General features: G+C 52.4%; 7 protein-coding genes across 7 annotated transcripts; 5 read left to right on the top strand and 2 right to left on the bottom strand.

The window, feature by feature from the left end:
• Nucleotides 1-843: 843 nt before the first annotated feature.
• Nucleotides 844-2379, top strand: CKM354_001083000 (uncharacterized protein; the record flags this gene model as incomplete). The annotated part of the gene is made up of 1 exon (XM_044806297.1): nucleotides 844-2379. The coding sequence occupies one exon, from the start codon at nucleotides 844-846 to the stop codon at nucleotides 2377-2379; it is 1536 nt and encodes a 511-aa protein (XP_044662232.1).
• A 998-nt stretch (nucleotides 2380-3377) lies between these two features.
• CKM354_001082900 (uncharacterized protein) lies at nucleotides 3378-4535 on the top strand (the record flags this gene model as incomplete). The annotated part of the gene is made up of 1 exon (XM_044806296.1): nucleotides 3378-4535. The coding sequence occupies one exon, from the start codon at nucleotides 3378-3380 to the stop codon at nucleotides 4533-4535; it is 1158 nt and encodes a 385-aa protein (XP_044662231.1).
• Nucleotides 4536-7583: 3048 nt separating this feature from the next.
• On the top strand, nucleotides 7584-9779 carry CKM354_001082800 (uncharacterized protein; the record flags this gene model as incomplete). The annotated part of the gene is made up of 1 exon (XM_044806295.1): nucleotides 7584-9779. One exon carries the CDS (start codon nucleotides 7584-7586, stop codon nucleotides 9777-9779), a length of 2196 nt encoding a protein of 731 aa, XP_044662230.1.
• A 315-nt stretch (nucleotides 9780-10094) lies between these two features.
• Nucleotides 10095-10670, bottom strand: CKM354_001082700 (uncharacterized protein; the record flags this gene model as incomplete). Its single annotated transcript, XM_044806294.1, has 1 exon — nucleotides 10095-10670. The coding sequence occupies one exon, from the start codon at nucleotides 10668-10670 to the stop codon at nucleotides 10095-10097; it is 576 nt and encodes a 191-aa protein (XP_044662229.1).
• A 181-nt stretch (nucleotides 10671-10851) lies between these two features.
• On the top strand, nucleotides 10852-11794 carry CKM354_001082600 (uncharacterized protein; the record flags this gene model as incomplete). The annotated part of the gene is made up of 2 exons (XM_044806293.1): nucleotides 10852-11021; nucleotides 11236-11794. 2 exons carry the CDS (start codon nucleotides 10852-10854, stop codon nucleotides 11792-11794), a joined length of 729 nt encoding a protein of 242 aa, XP_044662228.1.
• A 612-nt stretch (nucleotides 11795-12406) lies between these two features.
• CKM354_001082500 (uncharacterized protein) lies at nucleotides 12407-13714 on the bottom strand (the record flags this gene model as incomplete). Its single annotated transcript, XM_044806292.1, has 2 exons — nucleotides 12407-13543; nucleotides 13598-13714. 2 exons carry the CDS (start codon nucleotides 13712-13714, stop codon nucleotides 12407-12409), a joined length of 1254 nt encoding a protein of 417 aa, XP_044662227.1.
• A 208-nt stretch (nucleotides 13715-13922) lies between these two features.
• Nucleotides 13923-16910, top strand: CKM354_001082400 (uncharacterized protein; the record flags this gene model as incomplete). The annotated part of the gene is made up of 1 exon (XM_044806291.1): nucleotides 13923-16910. One exon carries the CDS (start codon nucleotides 13923-13925, stop codon nucleotides 16908-16910), a length of 2988 nt encoding a protein of 995 aa, XP_044662226.1.
• Nucleotides 16911-18062: the final 1152 nt, after the last annotated feature.

Here is an 18062-nt window from a genome sequence, read left to right as displayed (position 1 = left end):
CGTGTACGGCCTCGCGCGGACCTCCGCTCACCGCCGCAGACCATCCTTCAACACCATGACCGCCAACGGTGCGCATACGTAGGTGAATTTGTCCGGTTGATCACGACTCGCACTTGTCGATATTGACGCGTGATGGCACCTTCCAGCACATCGGAAACGGCGCTGCGTTTCAGGTTCACCAAAGCGTGACGCAAGTTGCAAGCCGGGGAAGGAGCTTGGCTTGGCACCCTCATTTCTGCGACTTCAGGTTTGCGACTTGAACTTTCTCCTTCATCGCCCACCCTCACACGAGCGACTTTCTTTCCAAGGCTAAGTACGGCAAGCAGCCCTGCACACTCCCGCAGCTTGCCAACCACGATCGACCTCTTTTCTGCATCACCGCCACCAACCCACTCTTCCCACAGCCAAAACTCCTCCACCACCACCAACTCCGCCCGCCGGCTAGTCTTTCCAGCGTCACCAACTCCTCCGACTGCATCAACAGCACCACCCACCACTCAAGACACAGCTCTTCTTCTTCGTCTGCGCGCCATCATAGCCCCGCTGCTGCACCGCAGACCTTTCTTCTGCGCCCCAGCGATCACGAGCACTGCACAAGTCCGGTCGTACTCCGCTTCACACTCGATTCTCTTGACCGCTTCAGATATCGCATCACCACCACAATCACCACCCATTGCTTCGAGTACACTGCACCGCGCCGCACACTTCCCACCACCACGAGCTCTGCAGTGTACGTAGGCAAGACAGACAGCCATATCAATCAAGAGAAAGCTATACTAAGAGCATTGCTCTGACCAATACCCAATCTCTATTCTTGTCTTGTGCTACACAACACCGTCCATCATGGCCGAAGCACCACAAGAGACCCCTGTCGCCACCCAAAAGCGTCCACTCGAGGAGCCATCATCTCCATCAGGACCCACAGACCAGCCAGAGGCCAAGCGCCCAGCTCTGGACAAGGTCATCAAGGACGACGCAGATGCTGAAGAGCTGGCTCAATCGACTTTGCCTCAGGAAGAACCACTCATCAAAGCCGAGGATGAGGATCAGAAGCCCAATGTAGAAGACGATACAGCCACGGACGTGAAGCCGGACGTCACCGACAAGCAGGGCGACACCGTTGTGCCCGACGCACCCACAAATGGCGTCGTAGTTGACGGCTCATCCACCGCCCCTACTGCTGCAGCTCCGGACCAGAAACACAATGGCCAAGTCGACACTCGTGCTCCACCTCAAGCCGTGCAGCCATATCACCAGCAAGATGAGTCCCAGTGGCTGCACGTTCGTGCCATCATTTCTAGTGCCGAGGCCGCGACCGTCATTGGTAAGGGCGGTGAGAATGTCAGTCAGATTCGCAAGCTCGCTGGTGCCAAATGCACCGTGAGCGAATACACACGTGGTGCCGTTGAGCGCGTCCTCACTGTCAGCGGTCATGTCGACGCCGTCGCAAAGGCCTTCGGCCTCATCATCCGCACCCTCAACCAGGAGCCACTCGAAGAGCCTTCCACTCCGCAGTCCAAGACCTACCCTCTCCGTCTTCTTATCCCTCACATCCTCATCGGCTCTATCATTGGCAAGCAGGGTGTGCGCATTCGCGAAATTCAAGAAGCATCGGGCGCCCGTCTCAATGCTTCCGAGTCATGCCTACCACTGTCCACTGAGCGCTCGCTCGTCGTTCTCGGCGTTGCTGATGCCGTGCACATCGCTACTTACTATGTGGGCAGCACTCTGGTGGAGCAGCTGACTGATCGCTTCGGCGGCCCAGCAGCTTCCAACTATGCTGGACGCCACGGAGGACCGCAAGGTGTTGTCCCAGGCGGCATGCAAGTCGTCCCATACGTTCCTCAACACGCTGGCGGACAAGTAGGACATCCCGATCACAACCGCCGCCACAACGGACCACCACCTCGTGGACCTCCGGCCCCATACGGCCCACCTCATATGCACGGCCAGCCAGCCTACCCGCAACAACCAGTGGCTCCTGTGCACTACGGTGCTGGCTCTCCTCGTCAGCCATACGCTGGTGCTGGACCACACCCGCACCAGCCTCAGTCATACGGCCATGCTGCTCCTGCCCCTCAGCATGCCGGCCCACCGCAACAACCCATGCAAGGCATGGTTCCAGGACAGCCCATTACGCAGCAAATCTTCATTCCCAACGACATGGTCGGCGCCATCATTGGAAAGGGTGGTGCCAAGATCAACGAAATTAGACAGCTTTCTGGCAGCGTCATCAAGATCAACGAGCCTCAAGACAACAACAACGAGCGCCTCGTCACCATCACTGGAACACAAGAGTGCAACCAAATGGCGCTCTACATGCTGTACTCTCGTCTCGGAGAATCGAGCAAGAACTCGAACTCTATCATGCCGAGGTAGAATCTTCGCAACCTGAAGCGCGCTGTGCGAATCTGGCACAAATATGGTGTCGCACGAAAAACCACTTTCTTGTCGAAGACACTTTCACTGGCGCATGAATACTACATGCGATCGGCGAAATCTAGGCGATAAAACACGAATGTCTCAGTGACATGAACGAACGCGGCTGGCTTTTACGCATTCAATGCCACGACTTTACGGCTTTTCGTATGAGCATGGAACGGCGTTGGGTATTTTTGCAGCGGCATTTCCGGCGGAATCGTTCGAAAAATAGCCAGATTGGTTGTGGAATGCAGAAAAGTGGAGGTTTGACTGTTGCCACGTGCCGCTCACACATTCCACAGGATTGGTGCCTTCGCTTGCTGCGAACACCCGTCGGCAGGCAAACCACGTAATGCAACTTTTTGGTATCGTCAACAACGCAGTTTCCAACACCTCTTACATTGTTCCACGCACGGTGAGTATTCTCCTTCCATTTTTGCACTTTGTTTCGCGGCGAGCGGCATCGCAGGCGTGGTTGATGATTCAATGCATTGTTCTGCTTCCGACGTGCCTTGACTTGTTCTGCATGCGGCATGCGACGGGCGTCTGTTTGATCTCACATGGCCGAATGCGACAAAGACGAGACCGCAGTGCACACTCAAGATGCATCTGCATTGGTGCGACGAGCATATCTGCTTGCAGGTTTGTCTTCTGGCAAAGCTACTAACCCCAAGGTGACCCTTCATCGTCTGCATTGCGAACACTCGTTTGACGCTTTCCCACACCTATTGCTGCAAATTGTTGACTTGCAGGACCAATTTGCATTGCATCAACTCTGGGCACTGAATCACACACCTTGAGACAAAGAAGCTCTCACGCAAGACCAGCGACGCCACTCAGGTCTGCTTCCATACAGTTTCCCAGCACCTACCAACCTGGATTCAATAGAAACACCCGTGTGGTTTCGCCAGCTGCCTCCTGCGCCTCTCACACCTCCCAACAATTTTGGTCCTCCCATGTCAGTCTCCACTCACCATGTCGGCATACCGCCGATGGAAATACCCTCTCCTGTCCCGAGTGACACGTCTTCATCGACTCGGCAAGGCGAACAAGACTCGCCGATCGTGCCTCGAAGAACAGTGCGAGCAGGCAGATCACCAGTCCGACCACTTCTAAGAACATCCTTCCGCAATTTCACTGGGACAGCAACCGTCATTGTCGGAGAAGCTGGCAACAAGACTCGACCGCAGACGCAGTTCCTCGTACACAAGGAGTTGCTCACATCAGCAAGTCCCTTCTTTGCTGCAGCACTCAACAGCACTTTTGCCGAAGGCATGGAGCAGACAGTGCGCCTCCCAGAGGAAAAGCCCGAATCATTCGAGTGGTTTCTCCAGTGGCTCTACACTGGAACCTTAACAACCCAGCCAACTGCCAGCCACGACGCTGCTCTCGGCCGCAGTACAGGCTACATCCGAGATCATGGCGGCCAAATCGTCCGCCTCGGCACCAGCAACGCTCTCTCACAACACCACCCAGCACTCTACGACATTCACCTCGACGGCGACCTCCGCAACCACGCCGGCAGTCCCAAATACTTTCTCCTTCTCGACCTCTACGCTCTCAGCGACCGCTTACTCACCACGCCCCTAAGCAACCACATCCTCAGCACCATCGCCCGCCTCTCCGAATCCACAAATTCCGTCCCCACCCCCTCCGACACCTGGATCCTCTACGACAACATCCGCGACTCCTCTCCCCTCCGAACCCTAATCCTCGACCTCTTCGCCTACAAAAAAACCGACAAACTCCTCGAAACGCATAAAGATGACTGGCATCCTCGTTTCCTCCGCGAACTCGTCGTGAAATTAAAACGACCTGGTCCGGAAGCGATTGAAATACATAGTCTCGTGGCTTGGAGGCCTCGGAGTTGGAGTTCGTCAAGGGCTTGTGAGGGTTGTAGAACGCTGTTGAAGCCTGGGATTAGTGGGGATAAGTGTTGTAGTTGTGAGAAGGCTTTTTGTGGGGAGTGTTTGAGGAGGAATGGTGGTGGGGGAGTGGAGGGGTTGGGGATGGGTGGGGGGTTGCAGCATGATGGGAGTGGGTGTAAGCCTTGGATGGGGAGGGGGATGTGTTTGAGGTATCATGAGCATGAGGGGGTGGAGGCTTGTGGGTGAGTTGGTGGAAGTGTTGGCTTGGGCGGGTAAGAGGGGGATAGATTGTGTTACTGGTTTATTGCATTGCATAGCGAGGCGCTGATTGTTTTTTCGTACTGCATCTCTACATCTCCTAATATTTTACCTTCTCCTTCACATGTCGCCCTTCAACTCTCCCATCAATCACCACATCAAATCCCCATGAAAGTTTGAGTCGAGCTCAGCTTGTCTCGCCACCCTCACTTCCACACCCCTGCTTCTCCGAGAAACTTCTCGAATTCCCAAGCTGTTTCCAAGCGAACTTCTCTGCCTTGCTTTCAAGTTACACAAGCTATGCAAGAAAAGCGGAAACTTGTGTAACTTCTTCCTATAGCTTCTTATCTCTACCTCCTACGCGCTATGCTGTGAGTCAGCCGAGAAGTGTGGCTTGGCATTTATGCGATTGGCTGCAGCTTGATCAGCGAGCTACGCTAGGTCTCAGGAAAGCTACAAAAGCCGCTGCATAAGCTGTTTCTGTTACGAAGTCGCGTATCGTCGCATGTTATCGGGGGGCACTAAGGGACCCTCTCTCGTATTGTCGGGCAAAAGAGGATACAAAACTATCTACACTATCGAATGGTACTATATAGGGGCTAGTATACAGGGTCTGGGGTCCCGGGTATATAGGAACCAATATACATGACTCACAGCAGGGCCCAGTGGAGTGTCAGTTCACAACACTCCCCTTGACAGTGCACTGGGGCTGTTCAATCCACCTCCTCATCCCAATCATCATCCTGATCATGTGCAACTAGGGCCAAGGCCTTTGAGTCTGAGATCTTGTTCTCAGAGACCACCTTTATTATTCCTTGGGCCATTTCCAAGTATGGGCAGATTGAAACATAGTGCCCAGCTTGATTGCATAGCTTGCATCTCAGTCCTTGTCTGTCAGACATCTTGCTGTCTGATCTTCTTCCTCTGTGAGATGATGATCCTCTTGATGATGCAGCTCGGGCTGCAAAGGCCACAGGTGTGCTGCCTGCAGGCATGCTCACCTCTTTCTCCTGAAGGATTGAGAGTATGCTTTCAGGTGACAGTGAGGGTTGACCATCTATTGCATCTCTGATGGTAGACCATTGTTCTGGAAGCCCAGACAAGAGTACCTGTGCTCTTGCCTTTGGGTTTATGGCAGCAGCCATTTCAGGTTGGGCAACTTTGATCCTTTTGCCAAGTGCCTGAAGGTGTGTCCATGCTCCATCAATGCTCATGTCCTCTGCCTTTTGGAAACTGAAGTACTGCTTCAGAAGTTTCCTTCCTGTAGCTTGGTTGTCTGCATACTTCTTCTTCAGCTCTTGCCAAACCTCCTTTGCAGTTTGGAGTTCTGAGACCAGCTCTTCATCATCCTCCCCTATGCACAAAGATATCCACCAGATTGCTTTGTACTGTGACTTTGGGGTGATGGGTGTGTGTCTCATGGGAGATTGTGTGATACAGGTCTTCTCCCCTCAAGAAGATTTCCATCCTTCTGAACCATCCTTCTGCATTGTCCTTGCATAGGATTGGGCATGGTCTTTTCTGAAGTCCGGAGGATTTGTCTTGAGTATCCATTGTAGTCTTGTAGAATTAGTATTGGGTCAGATGGAAAGTTGTCCTTCTGTCCCAAGGAGAATCAAAGCGGGGAAAAGTCAAATGATTGCAGGGTTCTTCCTATACATGGGTCACCCTCTGTCCCTCCTCAGATTAGAGCCTCCTGTTGGAATGATCCGGCTATCAAGCAGCCGTGCTTTCCTGCTGGCATATGGGAATCAAGGGAGCATACCACTTTGGCACCCTCCAGCTCAGGACTTCCTGTAGCTATCCCATAAGACAAAGGTAGGTTCATGACTCCTCTTGATCCTGGATTCACCATTGGCCTCCAGAGGTAGTGAGAGGTTCAGGCAGTCTCTGAAGTGTTATGAGCCATCAGCAGTCCATGTCAGAACTGCCTTGCAACTGCTTCCTCCCTGAACATAACATATCTGGTATAAACCAAGCCTTTGGTTACTGCAAGATCTTCCTTTGAGAGTTGGCAAGTTCTCCCAGCACCAGAGATAAGGTACTAATCCAGACAGCTTGGGGTGCAGTCTCTGAAGTGTTATTCTGCCAACAGCAGGTTTGGTGTACTGCAGGTTGCTGTTACACTTTCTGCAGCCCTCTGTTGCAACATCCTCTCCCCTTGTTGTCTGTCTTGGTGTCCTCACTCTAACTATCATTCCTCAATGCTCTTCTCTCTTCTGCATTTGGTCTCAGCTGCAGGTGGGCTGGCTGCAATTCTGCATGCAGCTGCACCGCTGTTTTCAGTCCCTCAGCTAGGGTCCATGGGGTCCTACACCCAGTTGCAATCTGGGACTCATGTTTAACCATGGAAAGGGTTTTGCTCCTTCTTTATACAGGGGCACATTGTCCTTTGTCCCTGAGCACAGAGGGCACAGTCCTTCCTCTGTGTGCCTGTCTTCACCCGCAGGCTCCTGGCGCAGTCTCTGCTGCTACTGTCCCTGTTTATACAGCCACAGCTCGGGCTGTTTCCTTGCTCTTCTAGCTCGGTGTCTCGCTGTTGCCAATAGCGTTCCTGTTGTCCTGCCTTCGGCTTCCGTACTCTGTCGGTGAACCGCGCCTCGCCTTCTATCGGAGCTTGGAATACAATAGCGCTAACCCGGGCTCATAACCTGTTACGAAGTTGCGTATCGTCGCATGTTATCGGGGGGCACTAAGGGACCCTCTCTCGTATTGTCGGGCAAAAGAGGATACAAAACTATCTACACTATCGAATGGTACTATATAGGGGCTAGTATACAGGGTCTGGGGTCCCGGGTATATAGGAACCAATATACATGACTCACAGCAGGGCCCAGTGGAGTGTCAGTTCACAACAGTTTCTTTTAATACCTTTTCTATAAGTTTTGGATTTACTTTAGTTTTGGAACTACTTTAGATCTTTGGAAATACTTTAGATAATAATACTAGTCTTGAGTTTTAGCATAGCACAGTATCACTAGTAGTAAGACTTCAAGCGTACACTACTAGGTGGTAGACATACCTCATGCAAGCTCTATGGCTCCACGAAACAGCTACTACTATCCTGATGGAAGGCCTAAGCAGTTCACCTTAGCAGGTGGCAGTGCAAAGCCTGTGCCACACAAGAAAGCTCTCAAGTCAACTAGTATGGCATCAGTATTCATGCCGAAACAACAGGTTTTCGCTGCAAAGACAAGTCATGCTGCAGCAGCAGCGGTCGTCGAGAACGATGCTCCCACTCCAGCTTCTATTCCGGACAGTCAGGCTTCAATGTGGCGCGGACTTTTCACATCTCCATCGGTAGAACCAGGCACTCCAGATACACAGGTGCAATCCAGGGAAGAATATGAGCAGGAAGCTAGTGAAAGGCGTCGGCGGTGGGTCGACGAAGCTGCAAAGCGTAGAGAGAGATGGATATCCAATAGTGACGACGAGGAACTTGAACGAGCGTTCGCCGCGCAGCTGGACGCAGAGCAATTACAGACCCACACGCAGATTGAACGCGACGAGGAGAATCACAGGCGTAGCTCGGACCAAGAGAAACGGCAGCGTCCACCGACAGCACCAATGAATACCGGTGGTACGTCTGCGATCTCTTCTCCGCTGTTTATCGGGAACTCGGAGGGGAATAGTCCCGAGGAAGGGGAGATAGCTGAGGGAGTCAATTCGACTTCTCAAACTTTTGGCCGCATGAGTCCACCGTCAAGGGTTGTGGTGCCAGCATTTGGCGTACCACAACGTACCAGTCCGAAGGCGAAAGCGCAGGCTCCGGTCGAGGCAGAAAAGGCCAAAGCAGTAACTGCGATAGTGAGTCCTGCAAGGAAGCAACCAAGGAAGCAGCCTTCGATTCAGAGTATTTCGTCAGACGATACCGAGTCTCTGATCGAGCCTGATGAAGGTGTGCCGGCTTTCGCAAACAGCTCTCCGGGGTTGAACTACCGGCCAAAGCATGTGAAGCAAGTTTCGCGGGACCGTGCTGCGCAAGCAGATGCAGTGGAGTTGCCATATATCTCGTCCGACGTGGCCCTCACACCGCATACCGAGACGGAGACGCAACGGAATCAAGCAAGAGTCGATAAGATCAACGCAATGCAGGAAGAAGCGGATCCAGACTTTGATTCCGATGAAGCTGTTGAATACGATGCTGATTGGGAAGGTGTGGCCGGCCCTTCGCATCGAACCCGAGCGAGATCAAAACATGAGAACGATGTCGATTTTTCGATTCCGGAAAGTGATGTCGATACTGGTGCGGACTTTCCTATCCTTGAGAGCGATATCGATCCTGGTGCAAGGCCGACTAGTGCGGCCAAGCGTAAAGCGAAAGTACCTTCACCTGATGTACCCTCCGCGAAGAAAAAGAAACGAAGTGAAGGGCCGCGACCAGGTGACTCTGGTTGGAGGTTTGAGAAGCTCAGTCTCAAGGGTAAACAGCAACGACAACATCTCATTGATGAGATGCAAAGCGAGTGGAATGCTACTGTAGAAACCGTCGTTCCGGATGACATCCGTCCACGTTGGATAGATGGTGCCGCCATAGGAACTGCGAAAATGCCGAATGATTGGTCAACCGAATTGCTCGAAGCGCTGCGAAACTTTTCGTGCCAGACCTCTGGCAGACCGCAATTCGCAACACAAGTTCTTCGTCAGGCTGTCAAACAGCAGGTAGCTCGATACGGTGGTGGGTCTGCATTATACAAAGCGGATGTCAAGGTTGCAATGGATATGGTGAACAAAAGACAGGTGGTCTCAGAGGCAACGCCTCTTTCTCCGGACCTTAACACCAGGACGAGGGAGATGTCGCTCGATGATCGCCCAGCGGCCTTCAACATGCTGAACAGGTCGGTCAGCAAGCCAACTGCGGCTGCGAACTCTGATCGAGCTCGTGCAAACAGCAATGGAAGTCCAGTCGCTGGAGCCAGATTGTCTCCTTCAGGTGATGAAGCTGATGGCGAAATGGCTTTGGATGCAGAGCCGGATGCCAGCCTGGCAGAAGTGCTACAGAGAGAGAATCGTTCGGATCAGACCTTGACGACAGTTGCAGACCAGGTGCACATCCCTGACGCACCAGGGTTGCAGGCTGGGAAGAGGAAGCGTGAGATGCAGACGAAGCTGGCCATTTTGGATTACGAAGAGGCGAGAGCTCGCAAGAAGCTGGTACAGGCAGAATTGGATCAGATCTCAGCCCGGAAGAAGCTGCTGAACTTGGGTATTGATCCAGATGATGTTTTATGATCTCGTAGACCCGACAATGGGCTAGTAGCATCGAGATGGCGTTCTTCTTACGCCGCATCATGCGTCTGGCCGATTGAATTGGTCTGTGGGGGTTCAGAAACGGCTTTGTGCAGTACTCCTGTAGGTTTCGAATACAGGCGTCGAGCGTTTCTTCTCAAACTGCCTTCTCAAATTGCCGTCTGCAGACGCGAGTGTAGTCACACTTCGATCGTTGCTGTAACATCGTGTAATGTACTTGGTGACAATCGGACCTCATCTGCCATCAGAAGTGTCCCTTGCAATACCTGCGCACAGACGTGCGGCTGCTAACTTCGATCAGCATGTTATGCAGAGATCATAGAATCCTTCCACCAGTTCTTCCAACTCTAGTGCTCCAAACGGCTTGCCATTCCTCATTCGGACGAGTTCCGCAAATGCGAATTCCAGTTCCTTCACGGGACTCAGCTGTGCAGTGCTGGCCAAGACTGTTTCGTCTCCGATCCTCATCGCACCTGACCGCAGGTCGAACAGAGCTACAAGCCATCTCTTCTGCACCATATGGCCGAAAGGGATTTGTACCCAGCCGCGAAGTTCCAGGTGGCGGATATATTGCACTTGAGTTCTGCCAACGCCGTGGATCCAACGATGAAAAGCATCGTAGAGGCCTTCAGCAGAGATCTGCGCCATGAAAGTATTTCCGGAGTAGAAGCGCGGAAGTGACTCCTCACGAAGTTGCCTGTTCACTCTGCATATCGCGGGAGGATAGGCAGAGACGCCTTCCTTGTAGTTGTGCCATGACTTGTGTAGGGTTGAAAGTTCGACAGGAGCGATGAGGACGTGCGATAGAATCTCATCGCGTAGCTCTCTTGGTAGACCAAGCAGACTCGCTTGCGGATGCTCTTCCATTGGCATCACGCGACAGTTAAAGGTCTTGGAAGCGAAGTGGGAGTGGGACTGGGAGAGCGGTGGAAAGAGGAACTTGATGCCCCAGGCATCAAGCACGTGATCGTCGACTTTGCGGGCACAGAATTTCAACTTCCATTTCTGTGACCGCGCCCGCCGAACACATCTCGACCTTACCACATCTGCAAACATGGGCGTCGCCTTCGATTACTACCCGGACCGACCGGAGAACATTGACGCGATCTTGAACGGCCTCGACCGCTACAATCCAGAGACGACAGGCGTTTTCCAGGACTACGTTGCTTCACAATGCGAAAACCAGCTCTACGATAGCTACGCGAATCTGGCGCTTCTGAAACTGTGAGTGGACACCGCTTTTCTATGATGAGGAGGGAGATGGTTACAAGATGAATAAACATTCCACGTTTCCTATTACCTGAGCCCCAAAAAGGCCTTGAAGCGCATGTATATTAGCTCTAACTGAACACCTCTCCCTCCTTCTCGATGATACTCGAGCACGATAAGGGATCTTATGATGGGAGCATCTACTGACACATTGTGCTCCCGGCTTTAGATACCAGTTCAACCCACATCTCGCCCGCGACGAAACCATCACCAACATCCTCGTCAAGGCCCTTACCGTTTTCCCTTCACCAGACTACAGCCTCTGTCTCTCACTCCTTCCACCTCACGTTCTGCAGAAGACGGCAACATCAGGGCCTCCGGCTTCAGGGTCTCTCGCCGAAATTGTTCAACATCTCGGCGTCCTACACAGCCAATTGAACAACGCACAATACTCGCAGTTCTGGGAGACACTATCCGATGATGACACCTACGCGGACCTGACCGCAGATGTCGCCGGGTTTGAAGACACCATGCGCGTTAGAATCGCCGTTGTTGTCTCACAATGCATGCAAGAAGTTGGCCGAGATGTGTTGGAGTCATGGCTCAACATCTCTGGCGGCAAGTTCGAAGGCTTTATCAAAGAGGTCTGTGGCTGGACCATTGAGGGCAACACTGTGAAGGTGCCATTAAACAAGGAGAACGAGGCCCGAAGTGTGGTGCAGAGGGAGACTGTCAAATTTGACCAGTTCTCAAGGATGATCAAGAGGGCATATGAGCAGCCGGCATAGATGAGAGCTGAGACTGGGCTTGATACCCCTACTATGACATGGGCAGCGCGGCGTTCAGGTTGGGATGACTAAAAGCGGACCGTGACCAGGTCTGGCATGATTTGATGGCATGAAGAAGATGAGCTAGAAGGTGAAGTATGGCGAGAAGTACAATCAGATCGATGTACCGCCTATTCACATTGCTGCTCACAGGTTGTTGAGCATATGGCAATGGATGAAAGATCGTGAGTGGCTCGACTGCATTCAAAAACTTCTTCGAGATATCCTAGAATTGCTCGATGGACAGGCCCAGCGTCGCTGGCCCGCTCGGGTCAGGTACCATATGTGCCATCGCCATATTCTTCACAGCATTTTCAGAGCGTCGCAAAATCCGCGCATACTGAAGCTCACTCGTTCTGACCTCTGAACTCACCTTTTGGCCGTGGTCAAGAGTTGACAGTAGGATCAAGATGCCGATCCGAGAAGAGGTGTTGCAGAGAAGATAATGCGGGCTAGCACAATTGTAGAAGACGGCGATTGGTAACTTGTCAAGGCCGGAGAGATATTCGACAGACGTCTCTAGACACCAAATGCGACTGCTCCAATCCTCGTTTTGTCTGTGATCTTGCTTTCTCAAGCCTTCTTGACCTCCAGCTCCTCCCACTGTACCCCTACCCATTCCTCAATATAGCCCACTTCCCCCTCCTTCTTCCCTCGTGCTTGACAGTCTTTCGAGCAAGTTCCTAGCAAAATCGTCCCCCAATCCATTCCGTCCAAGCCCAGCTCCTCCGCTTCCAGCTCCGTGATTGCATGTGGCGTCAACTGTAACTCAAACACCCTCTCTGCACCACAATTCGTACACCTGGAGATCTTGCCTCCGTTGCCACCTTCAGCAACCTTAACCTTTGCGTCTTTGCCTTGCGAAGGATTCGGATCTAACAATTTCCCCACAGCGTCCTTCTTGCTATATAGCAAAGGCTGCCCATCGTATTCGTATCGCAGAACTTGTTCCGGATTCTGCGATAAGCGATCTGCAAATTTCTGGAATGTTTTGTCCATGCTGGATTCGAAAGCATCCTTCACGTCTTTCTCGCCGCCTGCACTGCTTCCCTCGCCATTGTCAACGCGGACGTTTTGCGGAATGTCGTTGGCGGGTGTGGCCTCGATGTATTCTTTGTCTGCATCGATGTAGTAGGTGGGATATGGTTCCGGAAATGCGGAAGTCTCGGGCCAGGGTTGTGGAGGACCGATGGGTTGTGTCGATTCGAACTCTGTTGGAGAGGCTAGACGGGCTTTTTCTGCGAAAGTTTGAGGGAGGCTTTCTGAGGGCGTGGGCTCTGCTGGCTTCTGGGGTGGTTTGGCGGCCAGTGATGAGGCTGAGGCGAATGGATTGGCGTTTGCAGAGCTGCTGATTCCAGGAGCGGCAAATGGGTTCGCCTGTGCACTTGACGTTGTGTTGACGCCAAATAATGTGTCGCCCAGATTCGTGGCAGGTTGTGGTGCGGGAGCTGATTTGTCTCCCTTCGTAGTGCCAGCAGTAGCAGGCACTGCCTTGACAGCGGTCTGTCTGGTCGCCCTGAATCCTCTGACAGAGCCGTCCTTCCTTCTACATGCCTTCCTTCTGCAAGCCCACACATATAATCTCCGCTCGTGGCCAGCAAATCGATCTGGCAGATCAGCGTTGAGCTGAAGAAGTAGATTCATAAGACCATTGCAGACTCTGCACTTTGCGAGAGCCCCATCAGGGACACTCTTCCCATCTAGCCATATCTGTATCCAACTCTCAGCCAACGACTCCGATGTGTCTCATTCTGGTTGTCGTACCGGATGTCCACCAAGTTGGGAGAAATCGTCGCCTGTGGGCTCTTTCGAAACATAGCCGAGCAACACATTAGTCTCGATGTCATCTGCGCCCGAGGAATCGCTGTCGTAGTCGGCCATCGCTGCAAGATGTGTTTGTGAACGAGCACAAGATTTTGTGCAAGTTTCTGATGACGTGAATTGACTCCGACAACCCCGTCTCGAGGTTCGCGATCCTTGGCCAACGCGCGCGTCAAACCTCACGCGTCGGAAACGACCTCCTCGTACTGGTAGCCATCTTCTTGCATGACATCTGCAGCAACCGACGATACTTGTCTTGAGATTGACTATGGCGTCTTATCTGGACGATAGGCTCCGCTGCTTGAAAGGGACCCCAGCTATGCGACCCGAAGAGGCAAATGTCAACTCAGAAGATGCGAATCCCCAGCTGTCTGCTTTGTTCTTTCGCCTCCCTCTGGCGATACGTATCAAGATATACGGCTACGTCTTCGGCAGTGGGAACATCCACATAGTTTCTCGCGAATGCACTTCTGCAGACAGCTGGATGCCTTGTTATAGTGGCCTCACGGATCGACATGCTGGTGTTGATGATCGTGGCCGCACGATCATCAAGAAAGCGCGAGAATATCGAAAGAGCTCGTACTCTATCTGCATCAATAATGACTGGGAACGGGTCTATGGACTCAGTAAGCGGTACGGCTTATCCCCGCAAGAGATCGATGACGACTCAATGCACTACTCTTGGTTGGGTGGATACTGGGAGGATCACGAGGAGCGACATGTTCGATGCCTGCGACCACTTCACGATTTCCAGCCTGGCGAGTTTGTCCTCCTATGCGAATATGGAGAATATCTTCGGACACGACCCCTAAACGAACACATACGCGAAGAATGTGACAAATGCCAGGAAGTTTTGGCACGACACCAGGAGCACGCCGGTCCTACGAAACCTGACGGTGCTGCCAAACTGCATCATGAAACATCGCTTCATCTTCAATTGTTCCAAGTGTGCCGAAAGATCTATGTCGAAGCTTTCAAGATTCCCTATGAGCAGTATATATTCGACTTCACCTCTTGTTATGCAGCAAAGCAATTCGCGGGCCGCGTGCTCACACAGCGTCAGGTGGAATCGGTTCACTCTATCCATTTGCATCACCTTGATGGCTTTGACGATCTGTTGATGCTCCAAAACAGCTTCCCACTCCTAAAGCGACTCAGGGTCTCTAGCCACCGCTCACTGTTCTTCGCAGATGCGAAGACGCCAGATGTGGTCCCATTTTTCGATAACAACGCCTTGGAAGAGGCGGAAGTCCTCCGGAACGATATCTATCACAGTGCTCCTCAACACGGCAGTCAAGAGCAAAGCGATTTTGTCGAGCAACTACTTATCTGCAAGTCCATCAGCGCAGCCCGAGCATTAGTGAAGAATAGGAGAAACACGAGCAAGGAATTTGGCAGTCGAATACGTTGGCTGACCGGAACCCCTGTCATTGAGCAAAATCGCGGACCTCGGCCGTCGGAGTCTGTCGTTACGTCTAAGGTCCCGGTTCTCCGCCACGCTCGAAATATTGTTAACGGCTTCCGATCTGAGCACGAGATAGAGATTGAACGCCTCAAAGCCGAGCTGGCAGATGCCAGGCACGAGATTTCCGAGCTCAAAGGTGCCAACGAACGCCGGACACTGGAAGTTATGGTGGACGCAGGAACGCCAGGTCCCTCTCCAGTCTCTGCTCTCCCAGCAGAGCTACTCACCAGGATTTTCTCCTTTTTAAGCACGCGCGCAGACATAGCGAGCTATCGTCTAGTGTGTCGTGGCTTCCGTGAGCATAGCTCGCCTTTCCTTATTACTGAGGTGGTATATGCGGCACGTGTTGAGACCATAGCTCGACTATTCGATATTATGGAGCATCCATACTTCAGCAAGCATGTGACCAGCCTTCTGTATGATGCTAGCTTTTACGACGAGGAAAAGGTCCAAAACCCTGCGGTCTACGCAGAGCTAGTTCGCAATTCGGAGGAAACATTCTCGGACGACGACATTTCAAGCATGGAAGACGCATATATCGACTTGTGGTGCCGCATGAAAGAGAATATGCCGGCACGAATCAGACACATGATGCCCACGCCGGATATAGAAGTCATACTGGGCGACGCCTTCATGGGCGATAGGGATCCACAGGCATTCTACTACCAAGGTCTCTATCAGTACAGTCTGGCATGGGAGGCCCAATGCTACATTCACGAAAGTAACCTCGCGAAATTCCTGTTCGAGTTGATTTTCTGCAAGCTACCAAAACTGCGCCATGTTCGCATGGGGGACTGGCGCAACCTGGCTCGCGCCGACGAAACTGTCGATAGCTTGCGATTCCGCCTTTTCGGCAACATGCTAGCGCCTACTGTCCGTGGCATCGAGACTGAGTGGGAGACGCCTTGGTCCGACTTTGTCTTCATCCTCGAGATGTGCTGCTGTCGTTCCCGTGGAGAATTGCAGAGCATTTCCATCGGAGGTCATCCTTACTGTTCATATTCGGAGATGCACAGCAATTTTGACGGCATTTTCGGATACAGACCTGCTGTTGCCTTCGACACAAACTTCGAGCTTCTACTCAGTGACGACGATCCTTTCGAAAAACTTGCATCGCTCAAGTCGTTGCAACTGCCCTTACATATCATGCAAGGCCGAATTGCAGGAGAGTCTCCAACTGAGTTCACCAAGTACTGTCGGCATGATACTTTTGTTGGCCCGCTCCTCAGAGCTTGCTCGAACAGACTAACGTGCCTCGAACTGACATGCGAAGACGGCGGTCTTTTAGCGTCGGCGTTGAACTCGGAGATCATGGACCTCGACCCCATTGCCATCCAGAGAGGTGCTGCATTTCTCGCAAACGTGCTTTTCCCTGTACGTTTTACAGCACTGAAGCATTTGGAACTCCGTGGATGGTCCTTCACGCAGCACGGTATCAAGACTTTCTTGATCACCATGCGCGGCACACTCAGAAAACTGCTGTTGCTGGACAATCTGTTCCTCGGGAACTCGCAGCGCTTAGCCGAGTGGGCTGGCGAGAACCTGCTTCTAGATGGAGTGCAAATTGTCAACTATGAGCACCATCGAGATGGCCGGCCGTACGCGCGGGATCTAGAAGACACGTGGCTCGCCGGACGACCTAATCTATTGACGCCTCGCCAGCTGGGCGAGGACCGAAGAAACTTCATGGTCGAGTCAGCAGTATTTGGTAAAGCAAGCAGGGATGATTGGGAAGCTGACATTTTTGGGTCCAACCACCCAGCGACATTTGATTCGATTGAACCAGTCTGATATCATGCCCAAGCTTCCACCTAACGTGCGCACGCTGCGATAGGACTGTTGTCTTGTTGCCACTGCAAAAGAGGCCTGTCACAAAAGGCTTGCGATCAGCTTTTGTCGTTATCTCGATGCATTCAACTACTGGACCCGCGGACCGATTGACGCGGTCATATTTGCATACGGTTCAAGTCACTCATTACGTGTTGTTTGGATGCTCAGAGCTTACCTTTTGCGGCGAGTATGCTGCGCAGTCGGGGCCTAAGAGTTCGATGAGCATTAGAGTATGTTGCAGTAATGCTCTGCCGCCCACGCGCGAGAGACTTCCGCCGCTCGGACGATCAGCTTCGCAGAGCTGATGAAATGGAGATTTTCCACAACACAGAAGCAGTCGACCCCAGTCGAAGTGTCTATGGAACTACCAGTGGCTTCCATGTTTTTCATGGCGCGTGGCTGTGCCTCATCGTGTCGATCGCAGAGCAAGCCACCGCTTTGTGGTAATTCAACCAAAATAAAGGCGCAAAAACACGACAGCAATGGATTGGGAGCCCCAGCAAACATTCGAGATCGTCTTATTAAGGGCGCTAGAGCCCTCAGGTCCTTGAATAGACAGGTCCGCCTTCTCAACACTGCTTAGTCTGAGATATGCAACACTCTGACAAAGGCTCTCAGCTGCGTCTTCGCGGGACTTAGACACCAACTCATCAGAAGTCATTCGGAGCGGCCCATTGGTGAACATGGCCGAGGGCACTGGCATAGTCCTGTCCCAGCATGCTTTCCCCGTCTGGCTTCAACATTCACTTGCTTGATCGAGTCCTCGCGAGTCTCAGTGTGTAGTACCTAAGTTCCGCAGGTACACTATGAGCTCTCGGAATCAAGACGCAGCCGAAGCCCCGTACCATCGCTCACTTCTCTCCAGCAAGCGTTACAAAGTACACCACAATTCTGGTGAACCGGGAGCAGCAAACATACAAGCTTTGCCATTCACTTCCCGTTCTGCTTCGACTGCGGGTAACTGTGGGGCCAGTGAACAGCAGCCCTCGAGCAATCGCACAAACCTCTTATATTCGAACATTGGATCGAACCTCGACTTCTTGTATACACATATCAACGTTTTGGCCGCCGACTTTGACACTCCACACGCAACATCGCACTACGCATAACACA

Source organism: Cercospora kikuchii, assembly GCF_019650295.1.
Source record: "Cercospora kikuchii DNA, contig_00007, whole genome shotgun sequence".
Lineage (NCBI taxonomy): Eukaryota > Fungi > Ascomycota > Dothideomycetes > Mycosphaerellales > Mycosphaerellaceae > Cercospora > Cercospora kikuchii.
The sequence above is the reverse complement of the archived record's forward strand: the minus strand, read 5'-3'. Positions and strand labels throughout refer to the sequence as shown.